Source organism: Struthio camelus, chromosome Z (assembly GCF_040807025.1).
Source record: "Struthio camelus isolate bStrCam1 chromosome Z, bStrCam1.hap1, whole genome shotgun sequence".
In the NCBI taxonomy this organism is placed as follows: domain Eukaryota; kingdom Metazoa; phylum Chordata; class Aves; order Struthioniformes; family Struthionidae; genus Struthio; species Struthio camelus.
Window position 1 is genome coordinate 11,588,123 of NC_090982.1, and position 13,289 is coordinate 11,601,411.

A 13,289-nucleotide genomic window follows, 5' to 3' on the forward strand; every position below is an offset into this window, starting at 1 on the left:
TTTTTGACATATATAATTATATCACATTAATTTGGGTATTTATGTTATGTATCACACATCTTAAACAAATGCTAGATTTTCATAGGGTGGACCAACTTCCCTCATGTCTTTTATTCTCTTCTCTGAATGCATACAAACACACAGGTGCGCACCTATGTGTATTTTTTTAACATGAAACTTTCCAGTTCTCTAGGTTCTCTAAGGAAACTCACATATACAGATGAAATAAAAAAGACAAGCTTATCCTAAATAACTTCCCAGCATTATCTGAAACTTTTTTAGACTAGAAAATTCATTCCATTGTGCTAGGATCCAAATAACTCTCAGAATCAGTGTTCTATACGAGACACCTCGTAAATAACAGGTATAAAAAGACTGAGCTTAATTATACTGGCAGCTCATTTATAGTCTTACTGTTTCATCATTACTTCTGTTCTTTAGAAGAAGAAATGGCAGCAGTACTGGCCATTAGAAAACTTTTTTCAGATGCAGTGTGCCAGAGTAGATAACAGTAAAGAATAAAGTCAGTGTCATTTCTCTGAGCACCATTTTCAATTGAGTAGCTAATTTGCATTGTCATGCTATACTCTAGAATGTAAAAGCCCAAACTGTATTATAAACAATCTCATAGGTAGGTAAATATCCTCTGGTATATTTAGTTTAGGTTTTTTTAGCCAATTTACCTTTTTCATACGCAGGTGTATTCTCTTGCAGCAGTCTGCTAAGCTGGAACCCATTTAAGTGCAAGAAGCGCAGCTGTTCTCTCATTGTCTTGCCTCCCACAACTGGCAATATAAGGTTCCCAACACTGTTTCTTGAAATTGGTAGACCAAGACCTACTGCCAATGTGGTGGCTAAATCAGTCTGTTGCACAACTTTGGGTTGGGTTACAGGACCTAGAATCCAAAAATAAATAAATAAATAAATAAATAAAAGGGGAATATTTCAATCACAGGACCATTCTAGTTGCATAGATAGTGCTGGCCACCTTGCCATTTTCAAAATTTGTTCGGATGTCTTAGATCAGATATTCCAACTGACCTAGAGAGAGCTCTATGACTTTTTTCATCTGCTGTCCTTAGCTGCTGCAAAACCAGAATTTATTCTTTTTTTCATCAAATACTACCCCCTTCACCCTACTGTAAACACAACATGAATGTTACACAAGTAACAATAGGAAAAGAGATGGTTCAGGAGACCACCACAGTAGCAAGTGGCAGCCTGCATCCTGAAAGGCTTTGACAATTTCTGTATTACAAAGAATAGAAAGGACAACTACAGATTGATTTAAGCACTACCACAGGCTGATTTTACACATGTAACGAAGCATAAGAATTTAAGATAATGCTGGCAGCATGCTAGAAGCTTCCTGATCTCATGGCAACAGCTAAAGACATAATTAGTATTAGGTTGCTCGGCAAACAGAACTAGATATCAGGTAAAAGATCCAAATTCAACTTCTGGAGTTCCATTTGGTTAAACCAGTAATTTTAAACAGGTTCTCTGCAGGATGTCACTACCCTACTGCAGTAAGCAGGATAGTCCTTAGTCCCACAGACACCTACGCACATGATTTCACTCGCCTAAGTAATAGTTCATTTGTTTAAGATTGCCATGCCAAGAAAAGTTGTCATTGTTTCTTTGCCTGCCTTACTCATTACATAACAGTGTTTTCCAACTATGCTTTTACTTAGGTCCCTTTGTAAACCAAAGCATTTAGTGTTTTGACTTAAGTACATGAAAAAACTCTGCACACGGTATCTGTTACTCTCATGGCTCCCTTTAAGAGCATTAGAAGTTCTCCCATTTCACATCTAGCTGTGATTATTCCTATACTTTAGAAAGCCATCTATAATCCCTAAATCCTTTTTGCATAAGTACCTCTATGTCAGCAGCTTTCAGTTTACACCTTCAAAGGCAAGTTTTAACCGGTTCAAAAAAGCCAAACTACCGAATACTTCTAAATTAGCCAATCCTCAGTGAAGCATCGCTGTAGAAGGCTATACAAGTAATATTTTGATAGCATACTAACTGCAAAAGTCCATAGGATTACTATTTGGAGGTCCACCAAACTGATCATAATGTAGTCTGTTTACAGCAGGATTATAAGGAACAATCACTACAATTCTGATTACTGAAGCAATGAGAAGCAAGCTACCAAATGTTTACATGGACATCATTACAATTCACTAACTTCATCCCAGAGACAGCTGACTAGATATATTTCATTGTTGATTGTAAAAATGCACATTTAGTTTAAACCTAACACAGAGACTAACCACAATGAACAGAGATCGCATTTACAGAATGTACGCTTAAGCGGCCTGACAGTTAGCAAGTACTAGTGACATTTATAAAGTAAAAACTTACCTGGGAGCTTGGATCAGCTCTTGACTTTGTCTTTTTTTAATCTGAAAAGAGTTCAATGGTTCTTAGAGCAATGCTTTCTGTTTCAGCTGGATACCAGCTTTACAAATGGAAGATAAATGTACTTTGGCTGCACTGCAGAACCTCCAGCAGGAAAAACAAACCAAGGTTCTGCAGGCAGGCTTTAAAAGCAAAGAAGTCAGACGGCAATAGCAAAAGGTGGACTGAAAGGCAGACAGAAGTGTTATTTTGAAGAAAATATTCACTCCTGTTATAACTACACTTCTCTGATTCACTCAGAGGGCTTAGTTATAATCAAGAAGGTATATATGTTAGACTAAATACTGCTGTAAACCACTAGAGCATTCTCTCCTTTCTTGTTGCCTTAAGCTATATTCTACAAGTAGAAAGTGAGTGTCATAAACAGATAAACTCATTTTAATGATGTAAAATGAGCTGCCTGGCCAATACAGCAAATACATTCTTCCTCAACATTCTGTCTTTAGATACTTAGCAATCAATACTAATGTCTCCACTGCTGCAATCTCCTACTATTTCACAAAGCCAATTCCTCCTCTTTGCTGTTCCTCACAGCAGAAGAAATTAGCATTTATTCCTCTATCCTGGTTCTCAAAGAGGGAAGCATGGAGGTCAAGGAAATATTTGGCTACTCAAGACAAAACTTACAACCCACTTCAAACAAGATTTTCACTCTAATCTTATCCAGGTCTCATTGTCTTTCAGCTTCAGCATGACACAGATGCAAACCCTGACTAAGTAACATAAAAGTCCCACAGAGGAAGCCCTGACAGCCCCCTACAGAATGAACTGTGAGTTCATTCCTTCCTCCTAGCTGTGCTAGGAGGAGGTACCCCAAACTATTTTTCAGCAACAACTCTAGAGCTAATATGAATTAGAGATCGGGATACAGTCTAAGTAAGATATTTTTTGATCCTTACCACTTCTCTTTTCAAAAGCAGAGCTGATGAACAGCAGTGGTGTGTGCACTTCTCCTTCTGAAGAACCGCCATGACTACCTGTTTCAGACATCCCATGATCCCCACAAACAACTAGCAAGTTTGGCAGAGAAGCCTCTCCCTCCTGCAAGTCACAGAAATAAATTTACAACACTGTGGCAAACAAAATGCATACACATAGTTTTCCATTTTTATTATTTTCATATAGGAATATGTCTAGAAAAACATTTTTTTCAATTGGCTCACAACACCTAAGGCAGACGAGCAGAGATGTCCTCAGTGAAGTGTTATGAAACAATATAGTAATATTGTTTACTTTTTAAAAAGTAAAGACACTCATACCTATCACTATACAGCAAACAGCAACAACAATCACTTAAACAGTCAGAAGAAAACAATCAAAGGAATACATAAAGGTCCTCATGCTGTGACCATGCGATCATGCTGTGATGCAAAGACAATCAGGATGTACAGGAGCAACAGCATTGACCAAGAAGTGTCTTCCTCACAGTTTCTTCAACCTCTTTGAGTTTTTAGCTATGAATTAAACAATAATCCCTTTTATAAATCTTATTACAGGGGAGCAGATTTAAGCAGTCAAAGGAAATAGGCTAAACTAACAGAACAAATAAAAAATGAATTACATGCGTCCATATTAGATTGTAAGTTTTAAATTCAAACATAGGCTAGAGAAATTTTGGATGTTTATATTCAAATTTCTTCTCCAGTCTCCCAGGTGTCTTTGGGGTAGAAATTTGACGTGACTGATGTTAAATGATGTTTATTTTTCTGAAGAAAGAGAAACAGAGGCATAAGTGTGGCCTGTCCTTGCAGTCTCTTGTTATTAGCACTACCTGCTGTATCTAAAAGAAAAGTGCTTTTATCATTTCCATATTCTAAAATGGAGATAAAACTTTGCACCTAACTTGTAGAAAGTTTAACATATTAACAAACTATCGCAAAAGCACTGCAGTAACATTGATTAAATTGTAACTTTCACAAGCAGATTTTTCCTTTCTTTTGGTATGAAATCACTGGCCTGTCGAAAAATAATACAGAAATTTTATGAGCACCTATTCTGAATTCCAGTCCCTCAAAGAATAAGCTTCAGGCTGCTTGGAGTTAGGACTTGGTATTTCTACACCCAAATCATTTCATGAGATGACATCCTAAGTCTCCAACTCTAAAAAAGATTCAGCTTTGACAATCTGTGTGCTCCATTTAGCATAAGAAAAAAGCTTTTTACAACAGTCATTTCACAGAATCAGAGAATGGTTGAGGTTGGAAGGGACCTCTGGAGATCATCCAGTGCAACCCCCCTGCTCAAGCAGGGTGCCCTGGAGCACATTGCCCAGGATTGTGTCCAGACGGGTTTTGAGCATCTCCAAGGAAGGGAACTCCACAACCTCTTTGGGCAACCTGTTCCAGTGCTCTGTCACCCTCACAGTCAAGAAGTTTTTCCTCAGGTTCAGATGGACCTCCCTGTGTTTCATTTTGTGCCCGCTGCCTCTCGTCCTATCGCTGGACACGAGTGCGAAGAGCGCGGCCCCATCCTCTTGACGCTCTCCCTTCAGATACGTATACACGTTGTTAAGACCCCCTGAGCCTTCTCTTCTCCAGGCTGAAGAGTTCCAGCTCCCTCAGCCTTTCCTCATAGGAGAGACGCTCCAGTCCCTTCACCATCTTAGTAGCCCTTTTCTGGACTCGCTCCAGGAGCTCCGTGTCTCTCTTGTCCTGGGGAGCCCAGGACTGGACGCAGTACTCCGGGTGAGGCTTCCCCACGGCTGAGTAGAGGGCGAGGGTCACCTCCCCTGACCTGCTGGCACCACGCTTCCTAGTGCAGCGGCTCATGATGCTGTCGACCTTCTTGGCCACAAGGGCACGTTGCTGGCTCACGCTTAACTTGTTGTCCACCAGGACCCCCGGGTCCTTCTCTGCAGAGCTGCTTCCCAGCAGGTCAGCCGCCAGCCTGTACCGCTGCATGGGGTTCTTCCTCGGCAGGTGCAGGACCCTGCACTTGCCGCCTTGGTTGAACTTCATGAGGTTGCTCTCTGTCCATCTCCCCAGCCTGTCGAGGTCCCTCTCTGAATGGCAGCACAGCCCTCTGGTGTGCCAGCCACTCCCCCCAGTTTACTATCATCAGCAAACTTGCTGAGAGTGCACTCTGTCCCTTCATCCAGGTCATTGATGAATACAATTCATCAATGAATTTCAATTTGAATCTTTTCAATATCTGAGAACAAGATACATCTTCACAACTACCTAAAGGAAAACCATGAGCTATACATGCCTCCTGTTCCTCCAGTTGAATTTCACTACTAGAAAATACACCAACCACCATTTTAACTCATGAAAAATAAGAGAACTACATCAGTTCCCCCAATCTTCCCACAAAACATGGCAGGTTATTTTCCACAACTGCTCAACAGAGAGTGTGAACAGACTTTACTAAGGTCAGGCAGTAAATCCTTAAAAAGGCTACACTACCTGGTTAACTGGAGAAGGGACAGGGAAAGCAAAGAATACTCACTTTGGACTAGGAGTAAACTATAACCCACAAAAAAGGGTTTCAAGGAATATTAATGCAAAGCTAATCTACAAGTGCCAGATTTTGATCCAAGAACATGATATATTACCTTTGAAAGAAGAGCAATATGAATCTTCTTGAGGATGTTATCCATTTCATGAAGCTTTGGTCCCACTAATGGGCTGTTTGGCCCAGTCACATGACCAATGTGGTCCAATCCTAGGTAATGTAATATTAGGATATCCCAGTCTTCTCTCCTTAACACTCTGTCCAAGTGCCTGGTAACATTATCATCAACCTCAGAAATGAAAGGAAAACAATTAAAAGCTAAAAAAAAAAAAAAATCCCCTCTAAAAAGTCAGGAAAAATTTAGATTGTACCACCCATAAAAGTTCCAGGGAAGTTGGTGAGAACTCCTGTCACTCACAAATTCAAAAGAAAAAAAAAAAATCAGCCTGATTAGTTCAATGCCAAGCAGAGTCAAAAATTCTGTCTTACAAAACACATTCTTTTCATGCCATTTCACTCCCTCCTGGCTATGAAGTGTCAGACTGCATATAAGCAGAGAAAAATAGGATTGTGGTGCTTCCAGATACTTTAAAAGACATTTTCAGTCACTTTCATACTCTGCGCTCCTGACTCTTCACTTCACATGACGTAAGTCGAGAGAAGTTTGGAGTTTGAAAACAAAGGGAAAAAAACCAACTCCCTCTTTTTCAACTCAATTTTTTGCTAATGTGTAAACACAAATGGATTGTATTTCTTGTGGGAAAGATCACTGACCGCATACCAAGAAATAATAAAGAAGGTTCATAGAGCGCTATCTAGGGCCTAGCTGGCATGTTCTCTACTTAGGTTGACAATCCATTTTTAGTTGAACACACATTTCTCCCTGGATATTAAAACGACTTAAAACATTTCAAATGCAACACTAACTTGTTGACTCTCGATATAACTACTTGAACAACTATGAAAGCTTTCCACTTAAAAAATTTTCAGAAAGTATAAACACTGCATAAAGAGCTTGAGAGCTATAAAACCTCTGACCAAAGATCACGTCTGCATTTTTCCACTCCATGCTGAAGCTTCTGCAATTCTTCATCAGAGTACCCAGTTAAAAGTGACTTCCATTCGCCACGTTAGGTCTATTTTAATTCCTTAAACATGATAATAACATACTTATACAAGTAACAGCAGGTTAATGGCCTGAGGTTTTACAAGTCAAAGGTCCAAAATATAAAGAAAGATTGCTGAACCAATTTACCCTTTTAGCATTCCTAGAACAAGAGTTTTTCACAGTTTATTTCATCTACCTTCCATGCTCCCTCTTTGCTAACATACTGAAACAATATTCATTTCACAACTACAAAAATTATACAATAGCTATAGAAAGCATTCCTCTTAAGAGAGTAAAATTATATATTACCAGGCCTTCTAAAGATGGCCAGTACGAACGCAAATGTGGTAGACAGGAAACACGGATATGAATCTTTTAACAAAGGGCATGGTCTAATCTCCCACCAGGAGAAGTTTTGTGAGTAAATCATGTGATTGTTTAGAAACCTTACAGAGCTTCTTACTACGTGCGTTACCCATACACCTCCCATAGCTGATAACACTAGCAGAGTGAAATCCTTAGCTCCACATTGCCAGTACTGAAAGTACACACATAAAAAAAACAATTTCTATTTAATCGTCAGGTTCATATTTCAAAAAAAATGATAGTTTTTAAGTTTTATTCATTTATTCTTTCTTAAGAATCTTCAGTATGTGTTTCTACACTCATTATTCAGCTTGAGATCATAAAAAGCCTCTCACCTCTGTAAAATCTGACACAAAAAAGGATGTTGTTCCATCATACTCCACAAAATGCCTCGGAAATAATTTAACCCAAGTATCATCACCATAAAATATTATTCTTTTCCCAGCTGCTTTTGCCTGCCATATCAGATTGTCATCCAACAGAGCTGGAGAATTGAGGTTTACAATAATGTCAATGAAACCAGGTATGCTACCAGTCATCAAAGCCTAGACAAAACAACAAAAGAGAAGAGCTATATTATTATATAAACTTAAAGAGGTTTCCGGTGCTCAGAAGAAAATAATAGCATAAGAAGAAATAATGAAGCAGAGGGGGAAAAGGTTACACTTTCAATAAAGGAATATAATGAAGTGAAAGAACGTATAAACTGTCATGCCGTATCACAACAGCTGTCAGCTCAGGATCTCTGGCATCAGTCAGTACTAGTTGTTTTACAAAAAGGTTAAAAATAATATTTTCCTAATTAGTAGCCACTAAAACTATTTCCTAGTCGAAATTCAGTTGAATTTACTTAATTTAATGGTTCAGGAAATCACCAAGAGACTGTTTAAACAGCCTAAGTAAACTGTTTTAACACAATATTAACAGTTTAGGACTTTCAAAACAGTAAGCAAGACTCCAAAGAAAAATGCAATGAAGTTTATAACTCTGTCAAGAGTTATAAAATTCCCCCCCCACACACACCTCACCCTCTCACTGGCCTTCTGGCTGATCTTCCAGAGCACTCCCTCAGCTTCTTTAATGAACAAATCACCAAATAGTGATATCTCACTGTATGAATTACTCAGATACAGCATGGAGAAGCTCAGATGATCTGGCATTCTGATATTAGAGGCACAGTTCATCTTTTAGTTACCTGGAACTTGGCACAATTCTCTTTTTAAACTCCATGCGAGCATCCCTATGACAATTTAAACGTATGCCAAATTGTGCTCCTATAACCTTTGCTAGGAGATCCAACACCAAAAAAAATGCTCTTGGAGAGAAGATATTGGCAAATTTGATGACTGAGAGGCTATCGCCTTCCACGATTACCATTCCCACTGAATGAAGAGATGTCAACCATTTAAGCCAGCACTACAACCTTAACTGCCCTTACACTGATTCTCACAGATCGTCCTAGCATGGAGCCACCAAATAAAGGAATAAAACAAGAAAAACAAAGGCTTTTTAAGTGGAAGCTACCACCACTTCCTGTTCCCCAGCCCCTCGGCCTTCCTTTGATGTCTGAACTCTCCTACAAGCAGCACATCTGCGTCACGGCAAATCAGTACTGTACGGCATGCGCTATCACAATAGAGTAAGTTTCAGCCACAAATTGGCAGTAAAACAGCAAACCTGCTCTTTATGCCACTCGGAGCACATGCAAGATCCAAGTCTTCCCAATTTTCTCAAAGTTCAAGGTATATGAAACAACCCTAAACTGAAGGAAAAGGCTTACCTTAATTCGAGGCATAGTCACAGTGGGTGGCTTTGCTTCAGCAATGAAACTGTAGGATGTCCCTTTTTCAATAACTTGTGTAGTATAGGGCATGAACTCTTTACCTTTGGATCCAAACACAAAGTCATCTCTCAGAGCATCTATCAGCACAATGACAACTTTTTTGAAAAGCGGTGGTGGAATTTTGGTCCAGTTAGAAATCGTTCCTAAGGAACAACAGCAACAACAAGAGTATATAAAGTCATCAACAAATTTTAACATTTGCTAGATGCAAGTAAAAGGACAACTCTACCACAGAAATGAGTGCTTCTAAGTGCTTTATTAGCTTTAGATTCAAAAGGGGAAAAGTTGCAAAAAACAGTGAACACTGGAAGTAATCAGAAGAAGCTGAGTTTTCAGGCCATTCAGCACAAGAATGACACAAAAAAATAATTCCTACAGAGCATGTAGGAAGAAAACCAGAAACAATACATCAAAAGGAAATGCACTATATGAAACTATGAAAGGAAAAGCCCCTTCTTTAATAAGAACGTTAAAGAACATAAGAAGGGATAATAAATTAACCACAGAGGAACTGTAAGTTAAAAGACTGTACTACATATATCCAACAGACGACAATTTTCAGAAAAAAAGATGCAGCATTGGCTTGTGCTATTATCTGATTTTGCATGTCAGAACATATTTGGAGCAATGCTTCTTAATCAGAGAATAGGAGATTCACAAAGTACACAAAATTTCACTACAACTTGAAGGAGAAAAAGATTTGTACACGCTTGTACCCTTCCAGGTCTATGCCAGGATAATCCAGTGATCACAGCTGCAGGGCCAACATCCAGTTCTGCGAACCCTTTAACAAACTGCATTGGCAGGAGCAGCAAAATTTAGTTGTGCATCACATTAATGGTAGTGGGCAGCAGCATGCCTTTAAGCCCACCTCCTTTTCTCACGTGGGCCTAGGACTGTCAACAGCTACTGCTCAGTTGCATAGAGCTTGGTCTACGCAGTGGCGTTTTGCTTTTACAGTAGCAATTTTTGGTCCCGTACCTCTGCCAGGAAAAGGACCTAAGGAAAAAAAATGAAAGTGGAATGGATTCTACCCATAGATCTCTACCGGAAGAACACCACGATCAGCTTCTCAGTACCTGCATTATATAAAGTTAGCTTTTTTATATGTTTTCAGAATAAAAAGCATTTTCCAAAAAGGGGCTGACAGTTTGGAAAGGTCAAAAACAATGTTAGGTCAAACAACAGAACCTCAAAAACCAGTTCAGAAACTGTATTTTCATGTACAGGGAGACGCATCAATAAATTAACACTCATAAAATGTCTAGCCTCAGTGATTTTTTCAGATTTGTTCAACACGCTTTTGAATGGCCAACCTAAGGAAATTTGGGAGGGAGGTGGAGGGAGGCAAAACCTCCCCAGAAAAGTGGATCTGCCAGCAACTTTAACTAAATAAGCAAAGCTGTTTTTACAAGATTTGAATTATCAGCTTACCAGGCATGCTCTAGCTCAGGAGGGGATGGGCTGTATTGTTGTCTTTTTTATATTTTATTCCTATCCACTCACCTAGAGAAATAAAATTTTCTGGACACCAAAAAGGCTCAGTTCACAAACACATATACCCTAGTCTCATGATGGTACCACTGAAACTACACTGAAATCAATTCCCTATAGTGTTGCTCATCAGTAAGTCAAAATGCTAAGGAGATGCGCACAGCATTTACCAGTTGGTTGCAAGCCATCTAAAGACTTTCACTGTATCCATGCTGTTAAGATAGCTAAAGCAACGTTATGTACAACTATGCTCAATATGCTTATTTATGCCTGGTATGGTTATTTATAAAACAGTTACTTGAAACGAAGCTGAACTCCTGCAAGCAACAAACAGAACTGTTGGTTCTCCCAAAAACTTACTGCGATGATGTGTTGCAAGGACTCACTATTAAGCAAGCAACTCTACAACTTTTACTACTTGCCCCAAAGGCAAGCGAGCTTGACCATAATGGCACTCAGGGCTCACAGAATGAATCTCTCAGGACAGGAAGATCTGTTGAAACAAAATTATGTTTTAAACTCTCAAAAGTATGCCTAAATCCATCTGAGCCCTGGGTTTGCAATCAATCCCCTGCCTTCAGAGGGCATTTTCCAGGTCAAGAGAGATCACTCTCTAAGCAAATTCTAACCCAGGAGGACAAATTCTTCTTTAGGGTCTCTCTATTTTCGTCTAAGTATATCTAGGATTACTATTGATGTACCTAAATTTAAACAAAATGTTTGTAGAGAGCTGCAGTACACATTTATACTCTTTCATTCCAACCAGTCTTTTCAAAGCCCAATTGTCTGATTTTTTTTTTTTTTTTTTTTTTTTTGCAAATAGCCTACCTACAGTAGTATCTTGCTAATAATCATGTTAAGGGGGAATGCAACGTTTCACTCGCACTTACATTAAAGACCTCTAGAGCAACCTACTAAACATCTCTGACAGTTATAGTACTCTCCAGCTTAAAAACAAAGTGCTTTGGCAGCTTCAGCTGACATCTGTTTCCAGATTAGACTTCTTCCAGTGTTCCTGCTTAACTGCTGTTGGGGCATTATGGTTGAGTTATTCAACCTTCCTTTCCTACCAATGGTTTTTGACCTTTTAAGTAAGCCTGTCCCAAATTCCATGATTTTCTGTACTTTAGAAGAATTAATATAACATGCAACAAAGACTGAGCATGACAGTTACAGTCCTGTTCAACCCGGTTAGCCATGAGTGGGTCTCCTAAGCAAGTGTTTTGTATGCACAAAACACTGCTCTATTCTGCAGTTCACTGAGCACAAAGTTTCACCCCAAAGGCTTCAAACACTGGTGAAGAGCAGTCCAATACACACACCTTCCTGTGCTCGATGTGATTTTAATTGAATTTTTGATTGAAATTTTTGGCTTCACAATTTCAGCTGAGGCAGGCCGGCAGGTCCTGCAGACAGCACGACTTCAGAGAAACAGGAACGCAAAGTTAATACCGTGCATTACCCAACCTGACCAGCCTTCGAAGGAAGCTGCTTCTACCACACTTTCCTCGCAACCGAAGCGCTGCAGCCCTAGCTCAAGCTAGGGCCACTAAAGCCACTCGCACCTCGCAGCAAGCGCCATAGCTAGAGCCGTTCTCAGCAAGACGGCCTGACCAGCAAGTTAATACCCACTGAAACGGCAGCCGTCATTCCCAGCAATACCTCAGGCAAAAAGCTTTGGAGAAGGACGGCAGAGGGGAGCGCGGCGGGGCCGACGGGCCCGAGCCGGCCGCTCCCTCACGACGGCAAACGGCCGCGCCGGGCTGCGGGGAGGAGGTGGCGGGGGAAGGCAGGTTGCCCGGGGTTACGGTGCGGTTACCGCGGTGACCGAGGGGAGGGGGCGTGGCCCGCAGCGACGGGCGGGAGTTGCCGTGGTGACTGGGGGGAGGGGGGGAGGAAAGGAAGGGGAGGGACGGGTTGCTAGGGTTACCTGAGCCGGGCGGAGCCGGTTCGGCCGGAGGGTCCCGGCCGGCCTCGCTGCGGGGCAGGGACCTGACGGGCAGCGGGAAGAAGCCGCGGAGGAACAGGGCGACCCCCAGAGCCTCCACTAGGAGGCAGAAGGAGGCGAAGACCCCCGAGCGCAGCCTCATCCCGCCTCTCCCCACCCCGCGTCCCGGCGGCGGCGGCAACTCCGCCAAGGCCCCGCACAGCACCAGCTGTCCGGGGCGGTACCTACCGCCGCCCCGCCTCCTTCCCCGCCTGGACCAATCGGCGACCGAAGGGTAGCTCAATGAAGCCCTACTATTGGCTAGCGGCCAACCAACCCTCCGGAAGTGTGGCAGCTCTAACGGCAGGGTCCTCAACCGGAAGGAGAGCTCCGCGCTCGAGCCAATAGGAAGCCGGGACGGGAAGGGACTATAGTTCCCGGCAGCCCCCGCTGCACAGAAGGCGCGGGCTACGGAGCGGCGTAGGGGTCGTTCCGCGCCTTCCCGCCGCCATGTTCGGCGCAGGAGCCAGGTCCCTGACAGGCCCGGCCCGGCCCCGCCCCGCTGGGGATGGGGGCCCGGTGCCCGGCGGTGTTTGGCAAACGGAATCCTTTCCCCTTTTTACTTTTTTTTTTTTTAAGGGTTGAATAGTAACTTTTTTAATCCATATCCG

The 13,289-nt window shown here is 41.6% G+C and overlaps 1 protein-coding gene across 6 annotated transcripts in view; it reads right to left on the reverse strand.

The window, feature by feature from the left end:
- Positions 1-12,946, reverse strand: part of PIGG (phosphatidylinositol glycan anchor biosynthesis class G (EMM blood group)) — a 107,352-nt gene extending 94,406 nt beyond the window's left edge. For 2 of the 6 annotated variants that reach the window (XR_011137671.1, XM_068926955.1), the window contains exons 1-6: positions 12,622-12,870; positions 9,135-9,340; positions 7,690-7,899; positions 5,981-6,169; positions 3,327-3,468; positions 684-896 (exon numbers count right to left, since the gene is read on the reverse strand). Coding sequence is in view for 5 of the 6 variants with exons in the window: in XM_068926955.1 (XP_068783056.1) it covers positions 684-896; positions 3,327-3,468; positions 5,981-6,169; positions 7,690-7,899; positions 9,135-9,340; positions 12,622-12,781 (1,120 nt within the window). In the remaining variant the exon portion in view is untranslated. Of the gene's footprint in view, positions 1-683; positions 897-3,326; positions 3,469-5,980; positions 6,170-7,689; positions 7,900-9,134; positions 9,341-11,051; positions 11,185-12,353; positions 12,512-12,621 lie in introns of those variants that run through there. The other 4 variants (XM_068926956.1, XM_068926954.1, XM_068926958.1 and 1 more) reach the window with 4 other exon arrangements.
- Between the last annotated feature and the right edge of the window lie 343 nt (positions 12,947-13,289).